The sequence below is a fragment of the Cydia amplana genome, chromosome 25 (assembly GCF_948474715.1).
Source record: "Cydia amplana chromosome 25, ilCydAmpl1.1, whole genome shotgun sequence".
Lineage (NCBI taxonomy): Eukaryota > Metazoa > Arthropoda > Insecta > Lepidoptera > Tortricidae > Cydia > Cydia amplana.
Window position 1 is genome coordinate 3,208,637 of NC_086093.1, and position 27,718 is coordinate 3,236,354.

The 27,718-nt window shown below is 35.7% G+C and overlaps 1 protein-coding gene across 1 annotated transcript; it reads right to left on the reverse strand.

The window, feature by feature from the left end:
- Positions 1 to 185: 185 nt before the first annotated feature.
- On the reverse strand, positions 186 to 27,685 carry LOC134659538 (uncharacterized). Its single transcript, XM_063515203.1, has 5 exons — positions 27,585 to 27,685; positions 25,361 to 25,434; positions 20,553 to 20,729; positions 2,686 to 2,800; positions 186 to 327 (listed from the first exon to the last, which is right to left on the reverse strand). Exons 2-5 carry the CDS (start codon positions 25,425 to 25,427, stop codon positions 201 to 203), a joined length of 486 nt encoding a protein of 161 aa, XP_063371273.1. The 5' UTR covers positions 25,428 to 25,434; positions 27,585 to 27,685; the 3' UTR covers positions 186 to 200.
- Positions 27,686 to 27,718: the final 33 nt, after the last annotated feature.

A 27,718-nucleotide genomic window follows, 5' to 3' on the forward strand; every position in this document is an offset into this window, starting at 1 on the left:
ACATCAGAGCGGCCGAAGTGCTCACAAATATCAGAGGCGTGGCCAGATATTTGTGAGCGCCTTGGCCGCTCCGATATATCTGATGGCGACTGTATATACATCCGTGCTGCACAATCCTTCCGTCAATATCTTATTCTTGCAGTAGATACTGAAACAAATCAAAAGAAACTATCCCCCCCCCCCTTTTAGCCCGGTCTCTGTTAGCTCTGTATCAAAAGAAAGCTGATAGTACACAATAGCGGGACAAGTGCGACTCCGTGCATAGTGCGAGGCGCGCCGTTGCAAGCGTCCGCGTCGTTGCAGCTCTGCAGGCAACCGTGCACGTATCTGGAAGCAGAATTTGGTTGCTTTATATTCTAAACACTTCAGGTTGACCCTTGGAGTATGCCACAACCTTACGTAAACTTTTCCTTTAGACTAGCGCTTATCTGGGGGCACGGCAGTGCCCCCGCCAAGTCGAGCGCGAAGCAAACACTGCCGTACCATCCTTTACTGGAACCATTTCGCCGCATTTTCAGGCCCCTATTTGAGAACCTCTGGATAAGACCAGAACGCAGAAATTTTCGTCATCCAGTAAGCTAAAATCACATAGGTACTTAAAATCCAAAATTTCAAGTCTGTAGGTCATTTAGTTCCGAAGTTAAGCGAAAGCAAAGTATGGCATTTATGACACTCATTCATTCACTCATGATCATCAGAATAGAATTAGTAGGTACTTCCCATAAACTGAGAGAGCTGAAATTTACAGAGGTAGGTAGTAGAGGTAGGTACAGAGTTAGGGTTTAATGGCCACATAAAGGGTAAACCTAAAAAAGATCTGAGAACTGCATAAGTAAGTTTGTAATCCCATATAAATATATGATATTACAATGTTACTGTTGCAGTTCCTACAAATAGTAGGTAAAGTAAAGGTACACTACGATGTACGATGTGAGTATGAATGAAGATATGTTTAGTTATGATATGTGTATACATAGTATGGGTATGAGTACCCGAAAAGAAGGACTGCCTACAAAAAGAGATGAGATCCCATCAAAAACATTACATGTAAAAAGGTGCAAGTCTCGCAACGCTTTTACTACAAAAAAGTTTTGAGATGTAATGTGAAACCAAGTCGGTTATTTTAATCAGTGCCAGGGGGTGTTAAAACCGTATCAATAAGATATCTGTAATACATATAATGACTTGGCAATCGCACATAATGCTTTACTCGTACCGTACTCGTAAATATTTGTAATGCTCAAACTGCAATTAGCGCTAGCGTTATGTTCAATTAGAATTATTTTTAATAGGTGACGATGATCCTTTTGTCATTATGCAGCCGTGCGATGGCCAAGTCATACGTATTACAAATTAAAGATATCTTATTGATACGGTTTTAACACCCCCTGGCACTGATTAAAATAACCGACTTGGTTTCACATTACATCTCAAAACTTTTTTGTAGTAAAAGCGTTGCGAGACTTCCACCTTTTTACATGTAACCCCCGGTTTAAACTCTAATCCTTGAGTTACACGAAAATGATACCAAACTTGACCAAAAAGCAAAACTTTATTTTTTACAAATTTCGGGGGGCACCCCCGCTGAAGTCAAAATTTTGCATCAAAAATTCGATTGGCTCCCCTTCCTAAATCAATCTGTGAGTCAAAAGGAGCAACTCTGCAAAAGGAAATTCCATCATCATCATTTGCCGTATAGTTAAGTCTGCACCAGGGACTACTAGGTTTCCGTTCAGGATACCTTTACCAATAAACTTAAAAATAAAATAGAATTATATTTCCAACATTGACATTTCTAGTTAAATTTAGGGTTAAAATATGAAACATCGGATATTTTCGGCAATTGGAGACAAAGTATTTTTTTACATTTCAATTTGTTCTGATATTTCGTGAAACGGAAAACTCAGCCTTTCTAAAAATTAATTCGGTACACGGCGGGAAGTCGAGATATTTTATTAAATAAATTAGAACTTTAAATTGAATTACATAAGGTTCAAATTTCTTCAATTTTTCCCCGCGAGTTATCAACTTCTTCTAATTAACTTATTCTTCTTCTAATAAAGGTAACTTATTCTAATCGCCGATACTACCGATTGCTCGACTGGCGACGGCGGCAGGGGAGGCGAGATACTGCCCTATACTCTGTATCTGTAGGTATTTAAATAAAAGTGAACAAAATCTACCCCCAAATGGCTCCTTAAGCCAGTTGAGGGTAGATGAAAACATTACATAATGTAATAATGTAGGTTAAAGTCAGGTCGTTTAGTGACTTAATCCAGGCGGCTTTGTATTTGGTCGGTTAACCAATAGATGTTATATAGCTGGTCAACCAGATCTTGACAGTAGAAAAAGGAGGAAAATTTGAAAAATGTAGGCGCGAAGGGCTATCGTCCCATAGAAAATTTGAATTTCGCGCCTTTTTTTACTGACAAGATTTGGTTGACCAGCTATAACTACCCGAAAATGTACAAATTGTTTGTTTACTTTTATTTAAATACCTAAAGATACAGACTATAGTTTACGGCGTGCTCCTGCTGAAGCTCCCCGTTAAGCTTTGGTTTCCTCCGAAAGTCTCTATACAAATACTACGACATCCATATTTAGCCGTATTATTTAGTATGGAGACGGCCGCTATATGACGGCACCGCTATCCTAGGAAAACTGTATGTCTCACGGAAGTTGTACCTGTCGTTGTAGTAGAAGCGACCGCAGTGCGACATGCGAATGATTTCCGTGTCCGTCGTCACAGTCCCCGAGTCCAGCCCGCAGCCCCGCACCGTGATGCGCTCGCCAGTGTCATCTGCAAACAGATAAACATGAGTTTAAGTTTGTATGTATTTAATTGACCAAGTAACTGCGAAGCACGAGCGAAACGTCTCCGTTTAGGGAAAAAATTCTTTCGTATTTCCAACTGTTCTCATACAGTGTAGTGTAGTCAGCTCATACACAGCTGCTATCAGCTGGCACACTGCTGCTTGATACAGCTGATACCTATCTCCCACATATGTACTTTACTACTTTACAGAACATTAAGTTAACGATGCCATAAACCTTGACTTACTGTAATACAATGGTTAATGACCATTGCCATAACTTCCACTCGATCAAGCCTGTTAAAACTTTAGTATATAAGGCCAGCGCTTTCTACCAATATAGGCAGTATTTACTCGACTCTTGTGTTATCATTATAACCCCTGAACGCCGAACACTTCATGGCGACCCTGCCAGTGGAACTGCTCAGCAGCCTTCAGAATCTTCGGACCTTCGGAATCATCTAAGTTGCGCCGCCCAGCCATCCAGCCAGCCAGCCAGCCACCCAGTCACCCAGCAAGCCAGCTAGCCAGCACCACTAAGCACAGCACTAGACTGCGTTGCGCAGCTACGACCCTGAACAACTATGGAACCGAGCACAGCTTCAGCCCAGTGCGGCAATACGATCACAGTAACAATAAAGGTAAACAATGATGGATAGCCCACAAGAACAGCACAATGGACAAGGAAGCAGCCACATACCCGCCATCGACTCCAACCGCCAACCCCGCCAGTACAGCATACTCAGCAACACCACCAAGCCAACACGTCAAGGAAGAAGAATAAAGGGCGAGCCACACGCCACATCCAAGCGACCATAACCACCAATAATACTACAATAGAAGACCAGGATGAAGACTGGACAAAGGTACCTACATCAAACTAAATAATCTTCTTTACACATTTTTTTTTCCACTCTCTCTCTCGAAAATTATCATTAAATATAGTCTATTAAATCTAAACCATAATCTTAATAATGTATAAACTATTCTTTAAACATGCAGACACTTCTGCGAGCGATATTCCAAATTCTACTATCTATTCATCTATTAATTATAATTAATTTACGATTACTACTTGATGACGAAAAACAAAACATGAATATATGTAAAAAAATATATATATTCACCAGCTAACCACAAGTAATTAATTTTAAAGTAAACAAAAAAAAAATATTTTTTTCACAGCAAAAAAAAAATATGGTTATATATGTACATATAGATAAAGTAAATATCAACAACTTATTAAAATAAAACAAGTAATAAAACATACATATAGATAAAATTAAATATCAACAACTAATTAAAATAAAAGAAGTAATAAAACAAAAACATTTTCTATATCCATCAATAATTTCAACCAGTGCATCATTCGTGAATTAAAACATATAAACAAAATTTAAACAAACAAAGCACATAACGCGTCGCATGATTAACTCAAACAACTTTATACAATCAGCAATTTTAAATAACAAAGACGGGGGTGCATTCCATTATTTCCATCTTTGCAATTAACTTAACATATATATCTTCATATAGGTATCCTAAAGACCACAATAAAAAAACAACTACCCCAACAATAACATTATTTAGCTTCGTTTAAAACAAAACAAACCACTAACCCACCATCCACCACCCACCACTAACACTAACACTAACAAACTAACCTAACATTTCAAAATAAAACCCATTTCCCAACCTAAAGACAAAACCACTAACACGCTAACCTAACATTAACCTGAACTAACCGAGAAACACTAGAATCTACTATTCCACACATTAAACAACATCACTTATGATATTTCAAATGATTATCCAATTTAACGTTCAAAAAGCTAGCTTCCACACCATTTGGTTTTCAATTGGTAACATAATTTAATATATTTTTGCAAATGCCCTCTTAACCAGTTACAAATTAATTTCGTGTTTTTCAAAAGAAGCTCAATCAAATCATTTCACTATTGCAATTAATCAATCAAACTTTTATTGGTAAAATAGAAGTATTTTATATGTTAACACTCCATTACTGTTAGAAAACACATTATTATTTTATACATGAAAACATTACTTACACAGAATATTATTATTATTTTTTTAGGTCAAATAATTTCAACTTACATATACTTTAATACCTTTAATGCGAATTATAATCTATTTTTTATTATTATCTGTTCCATTTACAAATTTGATTTCAATTTTTTTTTTTAATTATCGATATAACTTATTTCTATGACATGTAGTCAATCTGAGTAAATATTTTGTTTTTAAATCAAAAGTAAATAAATAACAATCTTACATTAACTTACATTTATATATCAATAATATTCAATCGACGAATCTACTACTTAACTAATTAGTTATTGCATAAAAATAATTATTATTACGCTGCACAAACTTCTTCAATGATAATTTTAACTTGTAGTACGTGCTTTATCATGTAGCCTGTTCCATGAATGTTACAGAGAGGCAAAGCCAAAATTAAAAATATGTATCTGATTTATGAACATAACTCCTACGTTGAACGATTCCCGCGCTGTCAACTGTCAATGTCATTGTGTTTATTCATGTTAGCCTAGACCATTAGGGCTTAATAAAATATAACTTTTTTAACAGGAAATAATAGTAAATATATAATAAATATGTGAAAAAATAAAATATTAGTGTACGACAGTCCGACCAATTACAAAATTGGAAGAAAATACAAGAAGACTTAAGAAGAAAATGCTACTTTCGCGACCAAGGTCAAAGGCGGCGTCGTTTCGTGGATAGCATGACTATCCACCCGGACATGTTGCATATCAAAATAAGAATCTAGCAGGGCATGGACGTAGGTACCTACTTTTTATTTTAGGTCTGCATCATCATCTCCATCTCCGCCAGCGGCGTAGAGAAAAAAGCGATTTTCGCGTGGCGTATAAAAAGCAATCTGTGCCCTCCTCGCTCGCCAGCGACCGAATGTTTAATACGTATCTAAAATTCCGAAAGGGAAATAAACGCAAAGTAGGAAATACAGTGGACCCAGTATCAAGTGCTTATTTGTTCATGATTTTCGACGTTTGTGCTACTTGTGCATTCTGGATTTTTTGGAACACTATTCTAGCTAGGTGTATATCTGTCCGCTAACTGCACATGGTGACTGAGCTGTGCACTGCATTCTGGAGCACTATTCTAGGTGCGTCTGTCTGCTAACTGCACACGGTGGTTGTGCTGTGCACTGTGCATTCTGGAGCACTATTCTAGGTGCATCTGTCTGCTAACCGCACACGGTGGTTGCGCTGTGCACTGTGCATTCTGGAGCACTATTCTAGGTGCCTCTGTCTGCTAACTGCACACGGTGGTTGTGCTGTGCACTGTGCATTCTGGGCCACTATTATAGGTGTGTCTGTCTGCTAACTGCACATGGTGACTGAGCTATGCACTGCAATCTGGAGCACTATTCTAGGTGCATCTGTTTGTAAAATGGCTATACTAAGCTTTTTGGAGTACTAACCTAGGTATCTCTGATGATATTTGAACTTGGCAATCTTTCACATACTAATACTAGGTGTGTTCAATGCCAGTATATTTGGGACATTGTGGTGTTGTCACTTATTCCTTACTAACAGCACTGAGATATGGCTCATATCCTACCTGCCAATGGCAGTGGACTTAAGGCCACAAGTCTTGCTAGAACTGGGTTTTGTGGCCCCATGAGTTAATCAATGTGGTATGCCAAATTAGGCCGTCTCTTGATATGTACTCATCTTCAAGTAGGTGAATTAAAATATTTATTCTTATTTCAGCAAGCAAGGAATTAAGCGAGTAAATCTTGACATCGTGAGACGGAGGCACCAGAAATCTGGATATGGAAAAATCCTAATAAGACAACCTCGTTGTTTGTTTTTTCAGATGTATAATTAAGAACATTACAAAACCAGTATGACCCAAACAAGATTATGCAAAAATAATCTGCGCTGTAAAATTTTATTGGCAGCGACTTGAACTGCGGCTGGTGAGATGCTTGTCAGTAATGAATAAGGCTAAGTATTTGTTTGCTAACTGTGATGATTTAGCTCTCAATCAATTTTGTGCTGCAACCGGCTGTCGCTTTTAAGTGACTGACTTTCATTTGTGTGACTATCATCACTGAGAATCTTCGCTAAGGCAGCGGTCCTTTAAATACTATTAAAGCACAATAAATGGCATTAGAGATTTCTTTAAAACATGCTGTCGACAAGTGATATTATAAGAAAATCTAACAGAAAAACTAATAGCTTACGGCCCGGTACTTCAACTTCAAGGGCTCGATTATCAATCATATTTTCCAATGTATGTTTTGCTGTTACTATTTGTTTCATATAATAAAGTGTTCATTTAACATTACAACATACAAAAAACCCTGGTCAAAAGCAGCGATAAGGAAGCGGAGCAACACTTTCCTCTCTGCAGTCACAATGTGGTCGCACTCAAGTGACATTACAACAGCCTGTGTTCATTTAGAACAAATTCTCAAAAGCTGTGGTTTATTTAAATACACTTCTTTAATTGCAGTGACATCATATTTACAAGGATTCTGTCATACAAAATTAAATTTTTGTCTGTGCTAATACCTAGAGGTATTCCGAAATATGATCAATTCTGTAAAATTGATAGTCAAATACTAGAAAACTATGTGACTGTGATATATACTGTGTGTATATGCCTATGATGTCCTTATAAAATAATGTACACTTTATACAGTTTAATATTGACTTCAATATTTTCTCTACCAAATCCTAAGAGAAATAAATACAGATACCTATAGAAGAAGTAAATTTATTGCAACTAAGCAGTTTAAGTCAACAGGGAATTGGAACTGTTATGAAACTAATGAAGTAATGACATAAGTCCTTTTATTAGACTATTAGACTAGGTGTCGATATGTGTCAGACCTTTCATGAAGTGTCTAAGATCTAGAGGTCACATAATGAGCAATTGTTTAGATTATATATCTATTGTTGAAGCTTATTATTATAAATGTTATTTATACCATGTAGGTGCATACATATACAAGATACACTTAATTAGTCTTGATACCATTACCTATATGGAGCTATAATCAAATGAAATTAGCTCCTTAGTACTTACCTCAGAAAGCTGGGTAATACTACAATTATTTCTTTAGCCGATAAGGATAAATACAAACTTAAACAACAGATAAAGTCCTTTATATATTGGTCACATTGTAATTAGTTTTAATGAACTTTGCTCATATAAATGGGTTGTTGTACCTATAACTACAAGTTATAGGTACCTATAACTACAAGTTATAGATATTTAAGTTTGGCTAATGAATATGGTTATGTGTGTATTTAAAGAGCTGAATAGATAAAAGTACCTATACTGAATTTCGTATATTTTAAAGAAATACAATGCCAATATATCACCTAGTGTGACATAATTTGGTGGCTAATTAAAATAAAGGGTTATAAATATATATTTTTTCCAGATATTTAATTACTTACGGTAATACTTACACCCGTGTGGAAATTATTAAATAAGCCTAATAGAATGAATTAGGTACATTAATTTTGTTCAGGTTATGGTGGTCTTGTTTATGTTTAAAGACCCTCTTTTCCGGTTTACCACACTGAGATACATCTGAGAGAAGACAACACAGCTATCGCAATTATTTATAAACCGGTGAAATGAAATACAGTATTTTTTATGTCTAGGAACATTAGCAGTGGTGTGAAAAGAGAAATTACAATATTCTACTTAAATGCTATATGTGCTTTAAGTGTCATAAGCTGATTGAGAGAAAATAATGTAAGATTTCAGATTTAACGCAAATTAAATTTGAAATTCTTACAACATTTTGGAAATCCATATACCTCACGAGTTATTGGTTATTATATAAATATCCTGGTGAAGTAACCCAGATGTTTTTTCTACATAAGTAGATGCTTTTGCAAAAAATATTTTATCTATGTTTTCCTTCCAACTGAAACGAAATCTAAGGTATTAAAATTTAGGAAAAGTAGAAGGCATCAAGGCACGGTCATTGTAACTACTCAGTTTACAAAATATTTACACGCATATGTACATATAATTGTATAAGATTTGCGCCCCAACTCTCATTTATAAAAACATATTTTATTAACTGGTTTCAAGTTTCAACAGCGGTTACCCCATTATCCATTATCCTGGTTACCCCAGTGTTATCCAGGAAGTGCCATCAGCCATCACTGAAGGAGAAGAGGAAGAGGAGAAAGGAGTACAGTACGGTGTAATCCCTTGCGCCCAACACCGTCAAGCACACACACACACACAGTACACACTTGAAATACTGGTGTATGTTATGTAAAAATAATTACATTAATTATTTTATGGCATCTGTTTCAGAAGTGCTTGCCGTTTTTAATAGCATTATGTAATGAGGGTATAGATGTGTAAATAATTGTAAATCTGCTCTTGTGCTTTTATTGGGGAATAGGCTCTCCTCAAATGATAGAATTGAACACTTTATGAAGAACGTTTTTTCGATTACACCAAACTCAACCTTAAAGTGTGACCTAGTACCCTTAATCGGTCTTAAATTATTTATTAACAATGTCACCAACTAATGAAAATCATTCATTACAGGATTAAGAAAAAGTAAAAAATTACTTTATCACTTTTATTAGCTGTTGTGATTGTACCTATACAACGTGCAAACCCTGTCCTTGAAAAAATATCAAACTTTACTGTTATTCTGATTGATAAATTTCAGCAACCCTTGCTATCCATAGCATTAATTTTTTCAGGGAAAACACTAATTTCAAATTGAATGAGGTGTAAAACATTGATTACCTGTATATATAAATAACGAACAATAATATTCGTGATGGTAGTTAACTTGTTAGTGATTATTTATTGCCCTCAGAATCATGAAAAAATCACTTCCCAAACGATTTGTAGAGGGATTACATAAGTCAACTCTTAAAGATTTGTATTGATATATTTTTATTTTCATCACCTATTTAACCTGTTATGTGTTGTGTCAACCGTAAATCGTTTAGGAGTTGGTGGAAGAAAAACATCAAGGTGGAGTGATTCTTGTAATGATTTTTCTCAATTTCATAATCATGGTTCCATCCAATAATTTTGGTAAATCCTTACTATGATAAATGAGAAAATAAGTGTTACTTAAAGGTGTAACCAACAATAACACACTGCCAAGAGTTGCTTATAGTTGTTGTATTCGCCAACAGATGCATCTCATGCTATCCTTTGATTTCTTTCCTATAATAATTAAGTTGTATGTGGTATTTGGTGGTATAAATGAAAATACTTACCTATTAATAAATAAGGATCAAATTATTTTTGTTTCAACTATCTATACTATACGATAGACAGTTTGATGAAATGATATCACTAGATCTCTAAATAATGTTGTAAACTAAATATACATACCTATATTTTGAAAATAGTTAATGATAACTAAAAAGGTACCTAATTTAAAATGAAATAATAAATCATTGTTAATCAATGATTTCATTGTTGTAATACAAAGCCAAAACAAACTTTGAATACTTATCTCTAAACATCTACAAGTTAAAATTATCATTGAAGAAGTTTGTGCAGCGTAATAATAATTGGAAATTAAACGAACTTACCTGTAAGTGAAGTTCATTTCAATTATATTAGCTGCACAAACTTCGAAATGATAACCCATCCCACCCAGTACCCACGTTGTCCTGAGACAACCAGGGATTCGTGTACCTATAATCCCTGTCAAAGTTATGGCAATATTGGCTTTGCTGAATTGGGGGCCAAGTTGTTCCATCTATTGGCATATTCACTGCCAGCGTGAGCTAAAAGCATAGCGGATACCATATGTTTTTTCCGCTTTGTAGCGATAAGTACCTAAGAATAGAGAATCCTAGCGGGCTACTGGCAGTGAAAGTGTTATGTCTTGGCTTGTTACTCTAAACTAAATGACATTGACAGTTGACAGCGCGGGAATCGTTCAACGTAGGAGTTATGTTCATAAATCAGATACATATTTTTAATTTTGGCTTTGCCTCTCTGTAACATTCATGGAACAGGCTACATGATAAAGCACGTACTACAAGTTAAAATTATCATTTCGAAGTTTGTGCAGCTAATATAATTGAAATGAACTTCACTTACAGGTAAGTTCGTTTAATTTCCAAGAAAATGCCATCAGCCAGTCACCACTCTCATAAACTTATAATAACCAAATATAAGAAATAATACAAAAATTAAATTAGAAAATCAATATTCACATCCAACAAATTACCAATAACAACGAAACACACAAACATAACAACAGTAACTACTAATCAACTTAAACATATGATTAATGGAATGCACCAGACTTGTGAAGGCCGCGTCACGCGTGCTCGTCACACGTCACCCAATACGGATGAACAAGCAACAACCAACAAGCAAACAACAACAAGCATGCTATGTCATCTCGAATTTCGAGTACCTACCTACAGAGAAAGAAGAAAAATAAATAACCATAAACAGTTCATACACTTGACGCATTATTAAAGTTTTAAACTAAAAAATAATTCACAACATATAATATGAAAATTAAGGCGTCAATTAATATACGAGTAGGTATAAAATGAATATAATGAAAGACAAATAAATAAAATAAAAGGGAAGGAAAAATATAAATATCACATTGAGAGAGCTAAATCAGATAAGTGTTGCAACCAGCAATTAGCCTGATCAACTAAAAGTTATTGTGACTCTTATATGCTTTAAGTTTTCAAAATGATGATTTCCTTTCAAAATGGGGTAGCTCGTAAAAAAAAATGTAAGCAAGGTACACCAGGATACAACCAGGCAATAACCCTTGAAACCTAAACAATTCGAGCGAGCTCTCAATTGCAGCGGTCCTTGGGCACACGGAAAGGTTTTTTGTTGTTCCGATGTGTGAAAACAACTGTCTGGCAATACATATTAACGCGTAATATGTATTAGCGCGCTATAATAAATTATAAATTTTTGTATCCTTAATAAATATGTTATATGTAAAAGACAGGTGACAGGTATCACAAAGTCAGCTTACAATTATTAGGTCACAATGCAGACATTACAAAATGGCTCATTGGCGATCAATTATTACACTAACAAACAATTTTCCACAAATCACGAGCAAGAATTCTGATGAAAAAAAAAATATATATTAATAATAATTGAAAACCCCAGAGAAAAATAATAGACACTATAACACATTAGAATAACATTTTTCTTTTACAAGCACTGAATCCTTGAGACATCATGATACGGTCGAGTTACCTTGCATGAAGGTCCTTGGACACATAGTATGTTTATAAATATAAACATGTGTTAAAAAAAACAGCCTGTAAAAAAAAATTTAAGTATACATATAAAAATCTGATATAGCATTATACTATATAAATAAATAAAAAAAAAAAACAACTATTAATCAAAACAGAGAAGAAAACAAATAAATAATACAATAAATTATGTACTAAATATATTTATGAATAAAAAAAAAAACAGAAAACGTAATACGAACATTAAATAAATACCTACAATTACAGTGATAATAATAAACAAATCAATTAAATACAAAAAATACATAAAATAAGTTAAAAATAAGTTAAATTCATGAAAAAAAAACAATTAAATCACAAAAAAAAAACCTTACATGTAAATACAATACACGTTGTATTGTGTCCATAATATAATAATAAATTAATGAGTTAATGACCAGTTTACATGTCGAAGAGAATTCGCAAAGATACCTAACAACCTACTTGCCATACCTACAATAGGTCAATGTAATAAAAAAAACATATATATATATATAATAAATAAAATAATACAAAACTTATTTCACTCAAAAGAATACCATTTAATTTAAAAGTGTAGAGTATTATATTATACTAAAACACGAGTTTTTCGTCACCAATGTAGAAAAATCCTTTTAACCACATAGTTATTATTACTCAATGTATAAAAGACCCATATACTATTATTCAAAATCAGAGTACAAATATTAGCATTAAGTAAGAACATATTGAAAAAAAAAACCAGCCATGCAGCACAAAAACAAAATATGAATGCAACCTTTACATTGTCAATGACATATTATCAAAATAATAAATCAATTTTTCAAATCATTACACTTTTCGGCATCTAAAAATATCAGTTTACACTGAACCGTAATTATATATAACAGTTAGACCCAATTAATAATTTTTGGAAATTAAACGAACTTACCTGTAAGTGAAGTTCATTTCAATTATATTAGCTGCACAAACTTCGAAATGATATATAACTATGTAGTACGCGCTTATCATTTTAGCCTATTCCATGAATGTTACAGAGAGGCAAAGCCAAAATTAAAAATATGTATCTGATTTATGAACGTAACTCCTACGTTGAACGGTTCCCGCGCTGTCAACTGTCAATGTCATTTAGTTTAGAGTAACAAGCCAAGACATAACACTTTCACTGCCAGTAGCCCGCTAGGGTTCTCTATTCTTAGGTACTTATCGCTACAAAGCGGAAAAAACATATAGTATCCGCTATGCTTGTAGCTCACGCTGGCAGTGAATATGCCAATAGATGGAACAACTTGGCCCCCAATTCAGCAAAGCCAATATTACCATAACTTTGACAGGGATTATAGGTACACGAATCCCTGGTTGTCTCAGGACAACGTGGGTACTGGGTGGGATGGGTTATCATTTCGAAGTTTGTGCAGCTAATATAATTGAAATGAACTTCACTTACAGGTAAGTTCGTTTAATTTCCAATTATTATTACGCTGCACAAACTTCTTCAATGATATATAACTATGTAGATGTTTAGAGATAAGTATTCAAAGTTTGTTTTGGCTTTGTATTATAACAATGAAATCGTTGATTAACAATGATTTATTATTTCATTTTAAATTGGGTACCTTTTTAGTTATCTGTAACTATTTCCAAAATATAGGTAGGTATGTATATTTAGTTTACAACATTATTTAGAGATCTAGTGATATCATTTCATCAAACTGTCTATCGTATAGTATATAGATAGTTGAAACAAAAATAATTTGATCCTTATTTAGTAATAGGTAAGTATTTTCATTTATACCACCAAATACCACATAAAAACTTAATTATTATAGGAATATCAAAGAAATCAAAGGATAGCATGAGATGCAATTATTGGCGAATACAACAACTAAGTATAAGCAACTCTTGGCAGTGTGTTGCTGGTTACACCTTTAAGTAACACTTATTTTCTCATTTATCATAGTAAGGATTTACCAAAATTATTGGATGGAACCATGATTATGAAATTGAGAAATATCATTAAGTACAAGAATCACTCCACCTTGATGTTTTTCTTCCACTAATATTAACTCCTAAACGATTTACGGTTGACACCAACACATAACAGGTTAAATAGGTGGTGAAAATAAAAATAAATCTTTTAAGAATTGACTTAATCCCTCTACAAATCGTTTGGGAAGTGATTTTTTCATGATTTTGAGGGCAATAAATAATCACTAACAAGTTAATAACTACCATCACGAATATTATTGTTCATTATTTATATATAGGTAATCAATGTTTTACACCTCATTCAATTTAAAATTAGTGTTTTCCCTGAAAAAAATAATGCTATGGATAGCATGGGTTGCTGAAATTTATCAATCAGAATAACAGTAAAGTTTGATGTTTTATCAAGGACAGGGTTTTGCACGTTGTGTACAATCACAACAGCTAATAAAAGTGATAAAGTAATTTCTTACTTTTTCTTAATACTGTAATGAATAATTTTCATTAGTTGGTGACATTGTTAATCAATAATTTAAGACCGATTAAGGGTACTAGGTCACACTTTAAGGTTGAGTTTTGTGTAATCGAAAAAACGTTCTTCATAAAGTGTTCAATTCTATCATTTGAGGAGAGCCTATTCTCCAATAAAAGCACAAGAGCAGATTTACAATTATTTACACATCTATACCTAGCTCCCTCATTACATAAGTAATGCTATTAAAACGGCAAGCACTTCTGAAACAGATGCCATAAAATAATTAATGTAATTATTTTTACATAACATACACCAGTATTTCAAGTGTGTGTGTGTGCTTGACGGTGTAGGGCGCAAGGGATTACACTGTACTGTACTCCTTTCTCCTCTTCCTCTTCTCCTTCAGTGATGGCTGATGGCACTTCCTGGATAACACTAGGGTAACCAGGATAAAACGCTGTTGAAACTTGAAACCAGTTAATAAAATATGCTTTTATATATGAGAGCTGGGGCGCAAATCTATACAATTATATGTAAGTACATAGGTATGCATATAAATATTTCGTAAACTGAGTAGTTACAATGACCGTGCCTTGATGCCTTCTACTTTTCCTAAATTTTAATACCTTAGATTTCGTTTCAGTTGGAAGGAAAACATAGATAAAATATTTTTTGCAAAAGCATCTAAGTACTTATGTAGAAAAAACATCTGGGTTACTTCACCAGGATATTTGTATAATATCCAATAACTCGGTAGGTATATGGATTTCCAAAATGTTGTAAGAAATTTCAAATTTAATTTTCGTTAAATCTGAAATCTTACATTATTTTCTCTCAATCAGCTTATGACACTTGAAGCACATATAGCATTTAAGTAGAATATTGTAATGTCTCTTTTCACACCACTGCTAATGTTCCTAGACATAAAAATACTGTATTTCATTTCACCGGTTTATAAATAATTGCGATAGCTGTGTTGTCTTCTCTCAGATGTATCTCAGTGTGGTAAACCGGAAAAGAGGGTCTTTAAACATAAACAAGACCACCATAACCTGAACAAAATTAATGTACCTAATGCATTCTATTAGGCTCATTTAATAATTTCCACACGGGTGTAAGTGTTACTGTAAGTAATTAAATATCTGCAAAAAATATATATTTATAACCCTTTATTTTAATTAGCCATCAATATACGAAATTCAGTATAGGTACTTTTATCTATTCAGCTCTTTAAATACACACATAACCATATTCATTGGCCAAACTTGTAGCTATAGGTACAACAACCCATTTATATGAGCAAAGTTCATTAAAACTAATAACAATGCGACCAATATATAAAGGACTTTATCTGTTGTTTAAGTTTGTATTTGTCCTTATCGGCTAAAGAAATAATTCTAGTATTACCCAGCTTTCTGAGGTAAGTACTAAGGAGCTAGTTTCATTTGATTATAGCTGCATATAGGTAATGGTATCAAGACTAATTAAGTGTATTTTGTATATGTATGCACCTACATAGTATAAAAAACATTTATAATAATGAGCTTCAACAATAGATATATAATCTAAACAATTGCTCATTATGTGACCTCTAGATCTTAGACACTTCATGAAAGGTCTGACACATATCGACACCTAGTCTAATAGTCTAATAATTGGACTTATGTTGTCATTACTTCATTAGTTTCATAACAGTTCCAATTCCCTGTTGACAACCTGTCAGATCCCACGGCTCAGATTTGAGCCAGAACGCTTATGGGTGACGTCACACCTGGGAGTTGACGGGTTAAACTGCTTAGTTGCAATAAATTGACTTCTTAAATATATAGGTATCTGTATTTATTTCTTAGGATTTGGTAGAGAAAATATTAAAGTCAATATTAAACTGTATAAAGTGTACATTATTTTATAAGAACATCATAGGCATATACACACAGTATATATCACAGTCACATAGTTTTCTAGTATTTGACTATCAATTTCACAGAATTGATCATATTTCGGAATTGTAACCTTCGGTATTGGCACTGACAAAAATTTAATTTTGTATGACAAAATCCTTGTAAATATTGAATATGATGTCACTGCAATTAAAGAAGTGTATTTAAATAAACCACAGCTTTTGAGAATTTGTTCTAAATGAACACAGGCTGTTGTAATGTCACTTGAGTGCGACCACATTGTGACTGCAGAGAGGAAAGTGTTGCTCCGCTTCTTTATCGCTGCTTTTGACCAGGGTTTTTGTATGTTGTAATGTTAAATGAATACTTTATTATATGAAACAAATACAAGTAACAGCAAAACATACATTGGAAAATATGATTGATAATTGAGCCCTTGAAGTTGAAGTACCGGGCCGTAAGCCATTCGTTTTTCTGCTAGATTTTCTTATAATATCACTTGTCGACAGCATGTTTAAAAATAAAATAAAAAATCTCTAATGCCATTTATTGTGCTTTAGTATTTAAAGGACCACTGCCTTAGCGAAGATTCTCAGTGATGATAATCACACAAAAGACGGTCAGTCACTTAAAAGCGACACCAGCTTGTCATAGCCGGTTTCAGCACAAAATTGATTGAGAGCTAAATCATCACAGTTAGCAAACAAATACTTAGCCTTGTTCCTTACTGACAAGCATCTCACCAATAGAGCACCAATAAAATTTTTACAGCGCAGATTATTTTGCATAATCTTGTTTGGGTCATACTGGTTTTGTAATGTTCTTAATTGTACATCTGAAAACAAACAACGAGGTTGTCCTATTAGGATTTTTCCATATCCAAATTTCTGGTGCCTCCGTCCCATGATGTCAAGATTTACTCGCTTAATTCCTTGCTTGCTGAAATAAGAATAAATGTTTTAATTCACCTACTTGAAGTCATAGTACATACCAAGAGACGGCCTAATTTTGCATACCACATTGATTAACTCATGGGGTTAAGAGCCGTGTCTAGTCTACAAAACCCAGTTCTAGCAAGACTTGTGGCCTTCCACTGCCATTGGCAGGTAGGATATGAGCCATATCTCAGTGCTGTTAGTAAGGAATAAGTGACAACACCACAATGCCCCAAAGATACTGGCATTGAATGCACCTAGTATTAGTATGTGAAAGATTGCCAAGTCCAAATATCATCAGAGATACCTAGGTTAGTACTCCAAAAAGCTTAGTATAGCTATTTTGCAAACAGATGCACCTAGAATAGTGCTCCAGAATGCAGTGCACAGCTCAGTCACCATGTGCAGTTAGCAGACAGACACACCTATAATAGTGGCCCAGAATGCACAGTGCACAGCACAACCACCGTGTGCAGGTAACAGACAGATGCACCTAGAATAGTGCTCCAGAATGCACAGTGCACAGCACAACCACCGTGTGCGGTTAGCAGACAGATGCACCTAGAATAGTGCTCCAGAATGCACAGTGCACAGCACAACCACCGTGTGCAGTTAGCAGACAGATGCACCTAGAATAGTGCTCCAGAATGCAGTGCACAGCTCAGTCACCATGTGCAGTTAGCGGACAGATATACACCTAGCTAGAATAGTGTTCCAAAAAATCCAGAATGCACAGGTTAGCACAAACGTCGAAAATCATGAACAAATATTTCTTACCTTGCGTTTATTTTCTTTCGGAATTTTAGATATGTACATTCGGTCGCTGGCGAGCGAGGAGGGCACAGATTGCTTTTTATACGCCACGCGAAAATCGCTTTTTTCTCTACGCCGCTGGCGGAGATGGAGATGATGATGCTGCTAGATTCTTATTTTGATATGCAACATGTCCGGGTGGATAGTCATGCTATCCACGAAACGACGCCGCCTTTGACCTTGGTCGCGAAAGTAGCATTTTCTTCTTCAATCTTCTTGTATTTTCTTCCAATTTTGTAATTGGTCGGACTGTCGTACACTAATATTTTATTTTTTCACATATTTATTATATATTTACTATTATTTCCTATTAAAAAAGTTATATTTTATTAAGCCCTAATGGTCTAGGCTAACATGAATAAACACAATGACATTGACAGTTGACAGCGCGGGAACCGTTCAACGTAGGAGTTACGTTCATAAATCAGATACATATTTTTAATTTTGGCTTTGCCTCTCTGTAACATTCATGGAATAGGCTAAAATGATAAGCGCGTACTACATAGTTATATATCATTGAAGAAGTTTGTGCAGCGTAATAATAATACCTCTTATTCCCTAGAACTTAAGTATAGATTACAAAAGTCCCAGGAGGACGCTGGACATAATTTAATTAAGACAAAACAACTTAAAAAAAAAAACAAAAATATGAAGAAAAAAAAAATCATGTAACAATAACGTAGGAAACTTAATATTAATAAAAAAAAAGGAAGATAGAGATAAGATAGACCCAGTATTAACCCTACACAGTATTTCAAGACTAAGGTCAAAATTTAAAAATATTAGTATCAGGAAAAGAAAATATTGTACACCAAAACAGAACAAAGCACTATTACTATTAGAACTCACCTTTTCGGCACACCAGACACAAGAAACACACACACATACACACACAAACACACAAGTCAAATTCAAACGTAATTACAAGTTCCATGATCGACCGACACAAATCCGCGAAGTAAGCGACGGAACTAATCTGATAATCTAACAATCCACATTTCTTATTTTACAAATGCAATTTAAAACCGATCACCTTTAAACTTACCAAGCCGACAGAATCCAAAAAAAAGGATCTCCATCTTCCTTATTATAAGTTATAACGTAAGAAAGCAAGCAACGCATTGTTTACAGTAGTATATCTAATGTTACATAGGAATAATTATAAGTAAGAAACATACTAAATGTCAATACCGCACTTTTAGCTATAAGATAAATAATGTAACAGAAAACCTAATATCCCATCGCATACCACCATCCATATAAGGAACCACTATCTCCATGACACAGATAATTAATCTATAATGCCTAACAATTAAATATCATATTAACAGTTTCAATAACGGTAAACACATGTTAATGCAACAATGTGTTTCATAACCACATAAGGAACATGTAATCTTAGAAATAGGCATGTAAGCAAATTGTATATCCAATTAGCATTAAGATTTTTATTATATTCATAATTTTAAGAACCAATATGTATACCATTGATATAAGTTCACTTAAGCCAAAAAAATAATAATAATATTTTTTTGTCTTAAAAAAAAAAAAAAAAAAAACGGGAAAGCTGTAGTGTAGTCAGCTCATACACAGCTGCTATCAGCTGGCACACTGCTGCTTGATACAGCTGATACCTATCTCCCACATATGTACTTTACTACTTTACAGAACATTAAGTTAACGATGCCATAAACCTTGACTTACTGTAATACAATGGTTAATGACCATTGCCATAACTTCCACTCGATCAAGCCTGTTAAAACTTTAGTATATAAGGCCAGCGCTTTCTACCAATATAGGCAGTATTTACTCGACTCTTGTGTTATCATTATAACCCCTGAACGCCGAACACTTCAACAGGTCGCATTTCTAAACTAACATTTAGAAATTTCTCAAATATAAATGCATTTATTTCATTACTATTACATTTCAAATATTGTTAACGACAATGATGCTGATATTTGATGAAACGGAAAAAGACTCTTGCGTTCGCAAGTGTGGATGTAATGGCCATATGGGTTCATCTATTTTTTTTGCCAGGAAGCGTCATTTGGTTGGAGTTGGTCGTCACTCGTCGCCCCCTAGGTCGACCTCGAGGTATGTGTGTGTGTGAGAGAGAGATAGGGAGACAGACAAAGAGAGAGGGGAACGGGAAAAAGCTGAGGCATACCATAAATGCCGTCTATTTTTAGCAGAAAGAGAAATAGAGCGACCGAAACGGCCCTTCCGCCAAATACACGGTTACTCTATTATCTATGTGAACAGTGGAGAATGGGTGTTGTGGATGACGCTGTGTGAGTGAGACAGAAATAGAGAGAAAGAGAAGTGAGACTTACCGAAAACCCCAGCGATCTTTATACAGGAAGTAGCCGGAAATAATCCATCTCGGCCCTTCCGCCCCCCCATACAGGGTGACTCCAACATTTGTAGAGAATGGTTGTTGTGGAACGGGTCGTCGCACGCCGAGAACTTGCCGTTCATGGAGACGCATTTGAAGCAGTCGATGGCTTGCGCTGGAACAACGGAAAATAAGTACACATATAATATAAGCATAAGTATTTCGTCCATGACAGACAGGCAGACCGGCAGACACAGCAGTAAGTAAGTATTAAGTATACCTACAATTATTCTTAAGTCTTAACACTGTATTCGTGTTAAGAATAAAATAGTTCGTAGTTTAGTTTACGAGTACTATCCGTATTTAGTTAACAATAACATCTGCGTAGAACGAAACGCTTCATGTGTCTCTCCATGGTCTCCCCCTCCCCAGTCATACAGGGTTGCCAGGAGTACGGGAATATTATCGTTAGGTTAGGTTATATTAAGGGTATATAAAGGCCCCAGTACACAGTGGTGAAGGATGGGCCATCCCACGCCGGCGCCATTGTGTACAGGGAGCAATGGTATACAATGGCGGACGACTGGCCGTCAGTTGTCAGCCGTGGTGGGCAATCGGGAAATTGTCGGTTTTTTGCCACACTTCAAAGGAATCGTGGCGTACCGTGGCCTGTGGTGTTCACACAGTCGCCATTGTTTGTTTAGTTTGACGTAAATACGCTGTCAGTTTGACAGCTGGCTGGAGAGACCCGCTGTTGTGTATATTGTATGTATATGTATATGCACCATTGTGTGAACACCTTCGTGATGAGGCCCCAGTACACAATGGGCCAGCGTGGGCCATTCTGGGGGACGCATTTATCCGTTAGAGGGAGCAAGTGATATTGCTAACTCATTCTACCGCATGGCTGCGTCCCTTGGACTGGCCGGCGATGGCCCATTGTGTACTGGGGCCTTTAGCCTACAGTTGCGCATTGCAAAGCATGGCTTGTCACGGACATTCCTTCATCACTGTGTACTGGGGCCTTAAGATGGTCAAGCAAATCTTGTCAGTAGAAAAAGGCGCGAAATTCAAATTTTCTATGGGACGATATCCCTTCGCGCCTACATTTTTCAAATTTGCCGCCTTTTTCTACTGACAAAATCTGCTTGACCATCTATATATACATAAATATATTATAATCTTTCTAATAGTCTTAACACACTATCGCACCGCATGCGATAGTGGTTATGACTATTAGGCCGAAAGGGGTAAACTTGGGGTAAATTTCCTCCAAACAGGTTGGAACCAGTGCGAAGTGCTCAAATTTATAACAGATTTTTACAACAATTAGAGCAAAATTATGTTTTTTTTTTTGTAAAATATTGCTTTTTAATTAACTTAGGGTAGTGCTTTTTTTGGTGGCTGTACGTCTTTCATCGTTATAATAATAAAATTATGACCCTTAAGCCCCCTCCAGACTATGCGCGTGAATCGCGGGCGAAGCCGCGATTCGCGTACGAGTGTGGACTGGGAACTTTAAGTATGGTAATTGACTTTTGACTTGCACTCCTGGCAACCCTAACATATTTATTTCTATTCCACCAAATTCTCTTTTGATTCCACCATTCCGCAGATCATATCTATATCTATTCTCTTTGTTCCAATTCTAGTAATTCTACACAGAATCCACAGATTATTTCTAGTTTCTATCCAATTAATACATTTTCCAATTCTTACATAAATGAAAAGTGTCTAAGTAACAATTATGCCGACTCATATTACGAAGAGGTGGTAAGTACTAAAAGTTGTTATCTAGGTATCGCTTTAGCCGCCCACTAATCAAAACTTGATAAAAGATAAAAAAGACAAATGCAATTTTGAGTAAGTATTTTGACAAAATAAAGATCCAAAATACAATATAGAACAACATCGTTTAGAAATACAATATAATTTGATTTGTTATTCTTCTCAAATGATTATCGCAAGTGGGCCGATACTTTATTTTTAGTCGATTTTGGTTGGGATGAATATGGGAGTTTAGTAAGGAAGTTTTAAAATATATTGCAATACCCACCTATTGTATACTTTCCACGGTAGTAAATGAAGTGTCTTTCAACCTACCAAGCCTTGTCAAAAAGAAAAGAAAACGACTCAGTAGCCAACAAACATTATCGCTAAAGTCTGTGTAATTTACTTTCTATACATCTTGCTTGCACTAATAAGAGAGTACGAGCGAGATGTTTACAGAAGTTGTATGTATGTATGTAGAAAGTAAGTTAGGTACGCAAACGCTAGGGAATATGTCAGTGTCAAAGGTATTAGCAGTAAAGTTCTTGAATTATTATATACTCATCTATTCTCTTTGCAGCATATTGGAGACGCAACAGCGTGGTGCAATGATGAAGACAGTATTCTCAGTAATGCGATTTGAGGACGATGCAGATAACATCATCATCAACAATTTAGATGTAAATGGGATGGCTGTAGTTGTTGTAACCATGAAGCCTCTCAAAATACCTGAATTTCATCTTCTAGTCAATATTAAATCGAAGAAGAATGCAAAGAATGCAAAGAACATTTCACTGCACATAACCACGGAAGGCTTCAACAAGCAAATACTTTGTCAGGATGAATGGCTAGAATTTGATATACCAACAAAAAAATATGACAGTTTTCTACTCAGGCATAATAACATTTTTTTATATACATTTACAATAAACTTTGTAGTACAAGATCTAACGCATGTAGCTGCTGTATGGAATGAACATTATAAGGAACTGTATGAAGAAACAGAGTTTACAGACTTTAAACTTGAGGCAGAAGATGGTATTGTGCCGGTGCACAAAAGTGTACTACTTGTTCACGGTGACATGTTCCGAACTATGCTAAAAGGACAATGGAAAGAGACTGGGCAAGGCAGCATCGATATGGTGGGGGTGACAGTGAAGATCCTTCAGTGCTTAAAGGCATACATGTACTTGGGGACCATTCCGAATGAAGATTTAGAGTTAAAACCGCTTTTACTGCTGGCTCAACGCTGCTTGATGGATAAGCTGGCAGCTGGTTGCATTGAGAAACTGATTGCAACCGTCAAACTGGACACCTTGGATTTGCTAGTTGATTTTGCTTTCCAAAACAACATACCTGAATTGATAAAAGGACTAGTTTTGAGAACTCCCGATAACATTCGAGGTAAAATCAACAAGGTAATACTTTAAATGATGATGGGTAGTGTAGAGACTAGAGTGGAAAGAGAAAGGCCTGAAGGCTGGCCACTTATGGTATTCGATTTAGGTAAGACTACTATAAAAGTTTAGATATTTTTTTATCATTATGATACTTAATAAAAAAATAAGATTGTTATTTTGTGTTTTATTTGCTTCATGAAAAATAATCGTGATATGTGAGAAGTACAGTCAGAATCAAATGTTGACGGCCAAAGTGTGTTGTTACCGTAGGAATAAGGACGTGTACCAATATATTTGGCCACTTTGGCCGTCATTATCTATTTGATGCTGACTGTACATAAACAAAGGCCGAAAAAGTAGGGACGGCTAGCCTCGGGCCAAATAGTTATAGGTTACAGGAATATTTCCTGTCTAAGGTTCATCAGTTGGTGTTGCTCTTGAAACTAGAGATGCCATGGCCGAATACCTAATGCCGTATATTAGGTATTCGGCCAAAACCACTATTCGGGGCATCTCTAGTTGAAACCATTTTCCGCGGCAAGTCTCCGTCATGTTCGTTCAGTAGGTTACCGTAAAATGGGCGCCCCGGGCGGGGGCACAGCTGGGATTGACGCCAGGATGATGATGATGATGACCGTAAAATGGGGTGAGTAGGTGCAAAACTGACATTCAAACCTCGATAACATTTTATCTTTACATATGCAAACTGAATGGTGTATATGATAAGTGTTCGGGACGTTTGTATTTTAGTTTTTATTTTATTTTGGGTAGTTCCATTTCATAACTTTGACGATAAACAGGAAATCCCACCCCACCCCGTAGTCCCTCGTATTTGGGGTGAGTTGGGTTTTCATACAAAGGTGTTTTTGGAAGATTGTTGGATTGTTTTTTTTTTATTCTGAGTATTACTATAGCTCCATTTTAAATTGGAATACATTATTTTTGTAGCAGTAGCCTTAAAATCCAATCTCACCCCCCTTTCATCCCTTCTCTCCCCATTCATAACCCAACTCTCCCTGCGAACCCTACTCACCCCATTTTACGGTACTCAGAGGGCCTACCGCGAACACAGAAAAATCGAGATTACGTCGTCTCTAAGTATATCGCTCGAATATGCAGAAGCGATGCGATAGAGCAGGGGTCGACTAATAGCCGCGCGCGAGCCACATACAGCTCTTTGAAGGTACGTTTGCAGCTCTTCAATTCATCTAGAAATCAACTTAAATATTAGAAATCTTGGACCTTTGAATTCAACATTTGCGGCTCTTTGAGATCCCTAATTACTATTAGCCCGGTGGGTTCTTCTGAAAAGTTTGCCGACGCCTGCGATAGATGGCAGTTTGTCAACTGGCCGCGGTAGAAAGGGATCCTGAATTTCCTTATCTCTCCTCTCTATCGCTCAAAAATGCAAAAGTGATTATTATACTTGGTCAAGCAGATCTTGTCAGTAGAAAAAGGTGGCAAATTTGAAAAATGTAGGCGCGAAGGGATATCGTCCCATAGAAAATTTGAATTTCGCTCCTTTTTTTACTGACAAGATTTGCTTGACCAGCTATATTACCATGTAGTCCTACTATCTCTATCGGCTGTAAGTAATTCATGTAATTATAATGATTTAGCCAATACATGCACTTACCGAGTGTTATGTAAGAAAGTAGCGCGGCGAGGCACACCACGCTTCTGCTGGGCCCCGGCAGTTTCATGTTTCAGCTGTAACGATAACAAGATCTGATTAATCAACCCTCTATTGTAAGTTTTGGTACTTATTCTACAAAACGATTGTTACCTTGGCTAGGCCCCCTGATAACTTTATAGTAAAAATGTAACGTTATAAGTACTACTTTTAAACCCTATACTTCTACTAAATACCTCAAATCTTGATCGACCTCTATCAGCGACGTCTGACGTCTAAAGTTCGATAATATTCTAACTAATTGCAGTAAAATCAGTAATTCCTAGATTGTATTTATTTATTTTATTATTTCAAATAACAAATTGCACCTTACCGCTAACGCCGAAGCGGCACAAATTTAGTGCTCGCTATTTAGAGAGCTAATAACTTCATAACAGTTTATGAGCACTCGGAGTGAAGTCATCCGTCAATCATTTTCGTTTAAAACTTAAAACCCGACCATGTTTATTACTGACGCTATGTAAAGTGCTACAGAGTGCTTATTTTGAACCCCGGGCAAGCAAAAGATTCTTTAAAAGAATTTCTAGTGAAATTAAATCTAGTGTTTCACTCGGTACCAAAGTTTGTTTAACCCCTCGTGTCTTGAAACCTCGCAACTCTCTCGGTTACACTTTTCGAAGCACTCGGTACGCTCGTGGTTTAATTTTAGAGCCTCTCGCTGGCTCGGGAATAAATGTATACCTATAAGCTCAGCACGAGAGGTTAAACAACAGCTTTCACAAACTAATTCTAACTATATTTTAGCCACTTTTCTGGGTATGATAAGGATAGTGACCGAATTTTTAAATCACCTTTTTAAGTTACTCTTTATTAAATATAACGCACCTATATTCTTGCTCAAATACTAAACGTTTTGGTTTTTTTAATAAAAAAATACTAAAGATGTAATATTTGACGTTTTCTAAGCACCTAATCTTACATCCGCATCCGCATCCGCGGATGTGAGCCTTTAAATATCCGCATCCGCATCCGCGGATGTCAAAAAATCTGCATCCGCAACATCCCTGGTTTGAACCCATGATTTGAGACGTATGAAAGGTTAAGTTATAAAACGTTAAATTCCATCTAGGGTTTGCAATCCGGATCCGAGATGTATGAAATTATCCGGATCTGGATCCGGATCCGCGGATCTTCCCATACATTTCGGATCCGTCGTAAATAGTGCAAACCCTAATTCCATCGATAATGCGGCAAATTCATGAAATACCTACTCGCCCGCAACTGTTGTTTACTATTTCCACATTTCTAATCCTGACCAGCTATCATGGTCGTATTTTTATCACCTGTCATGCTATGCGTCACTTTCGCACTTACATATTTGTTAGAACGTGACAGCCATGGTGACAAATGATAAAGAGCCGGCCATCATAGCCGTACTGGATGCGAGATTACGAGATTAGTCAATGTTTACTTTATAGCTTTATAGAGTTAGTCCAAGATACATGTCTGCAACGATTTTGATAGCACACGCAGTGCAAGTGTTATTTATTTTAAACGTCAAACTCAGTGGCGTAGCGTGAACTAATCTAGCCATGGGCGAAATCGCATCTACGAGGCCCATTTCTTTCACTGTGCCCGAAGGGGCCTCGCGCGAGGCTACACCGGTAGATTAGGTACATAAATATCAGTCTAATTTATAAAAAAACTGAGCTAGAGTCTGTGCGGAAAGAGAAGAGTCCTGGAATGTATGGGGCCCAATACATTCCACGACTCTTCTCTTTCCGCACAGACTCTATCTATACCATACCGTTGGTCCTTCGAACCGGATCGAATATGGCCAACGTGCGAATGTAAGTACTTTTACAGTAATTTCAAAATCCAAACAAATAAGTTTTTATTTAAATGACATCTGAAATACAATATGTATTATCTATTGTATAAGTTATAATAGATGTTTCAATGTACCTGTTTATCAATTCGCAGTAAGTTATAAAGCGAATATACATCTGTAAATTTAAAAAGGCCTAAAACGCCGCATTTACATGCCTTTCAACACAAGCATATCGAATATTACAGCAATCGTACGGACAAAATAGAGAACACAAGGAAATATAATTACCTACACTGCAGCACTGAATGAATGTGATAAATTATTCCTTAGATTATAGCCGGGTTATTTATAGGCCAATCAAAAAGCACGTTCAATGTGTGGCCTCGTTTTACTCACCTGAGCTTTAGATTCGTATCACAAAATATCAATCAATAACATTTTAGGTTCACTAAACTGTACAAGATTATAACTGAATGTTTAAAACTTTGCACAACTTAAGTCCATAAATGTACCAATATTAGTTAATATAT

Bases quoted from the DNA above. Each gene is read 5' to 3' on its own strand.
- LOC134659538 (XM_063515203.1), bottom strand. From the start codon at position 25,427: ATGAAACTGCCGGGGCCCAGCAGAAGCGTGGTGTGCCTCGCCGCGCTA. The intron at 20,730-25,360 runs GTAAGTGCATGT...CCGTTGTTCCAG, and splicing joins ACTTTCTTACATAACACTCG to CGCAAGCCATCGACTGCTTC. The intron at 2,801-20,552 runs GTAAGTCTCACT...ATCTGTTTGCAG, and splicing joins AAAGATCGCTGGGGTTTTCG to ATGACACTGGCGAGCGCATC.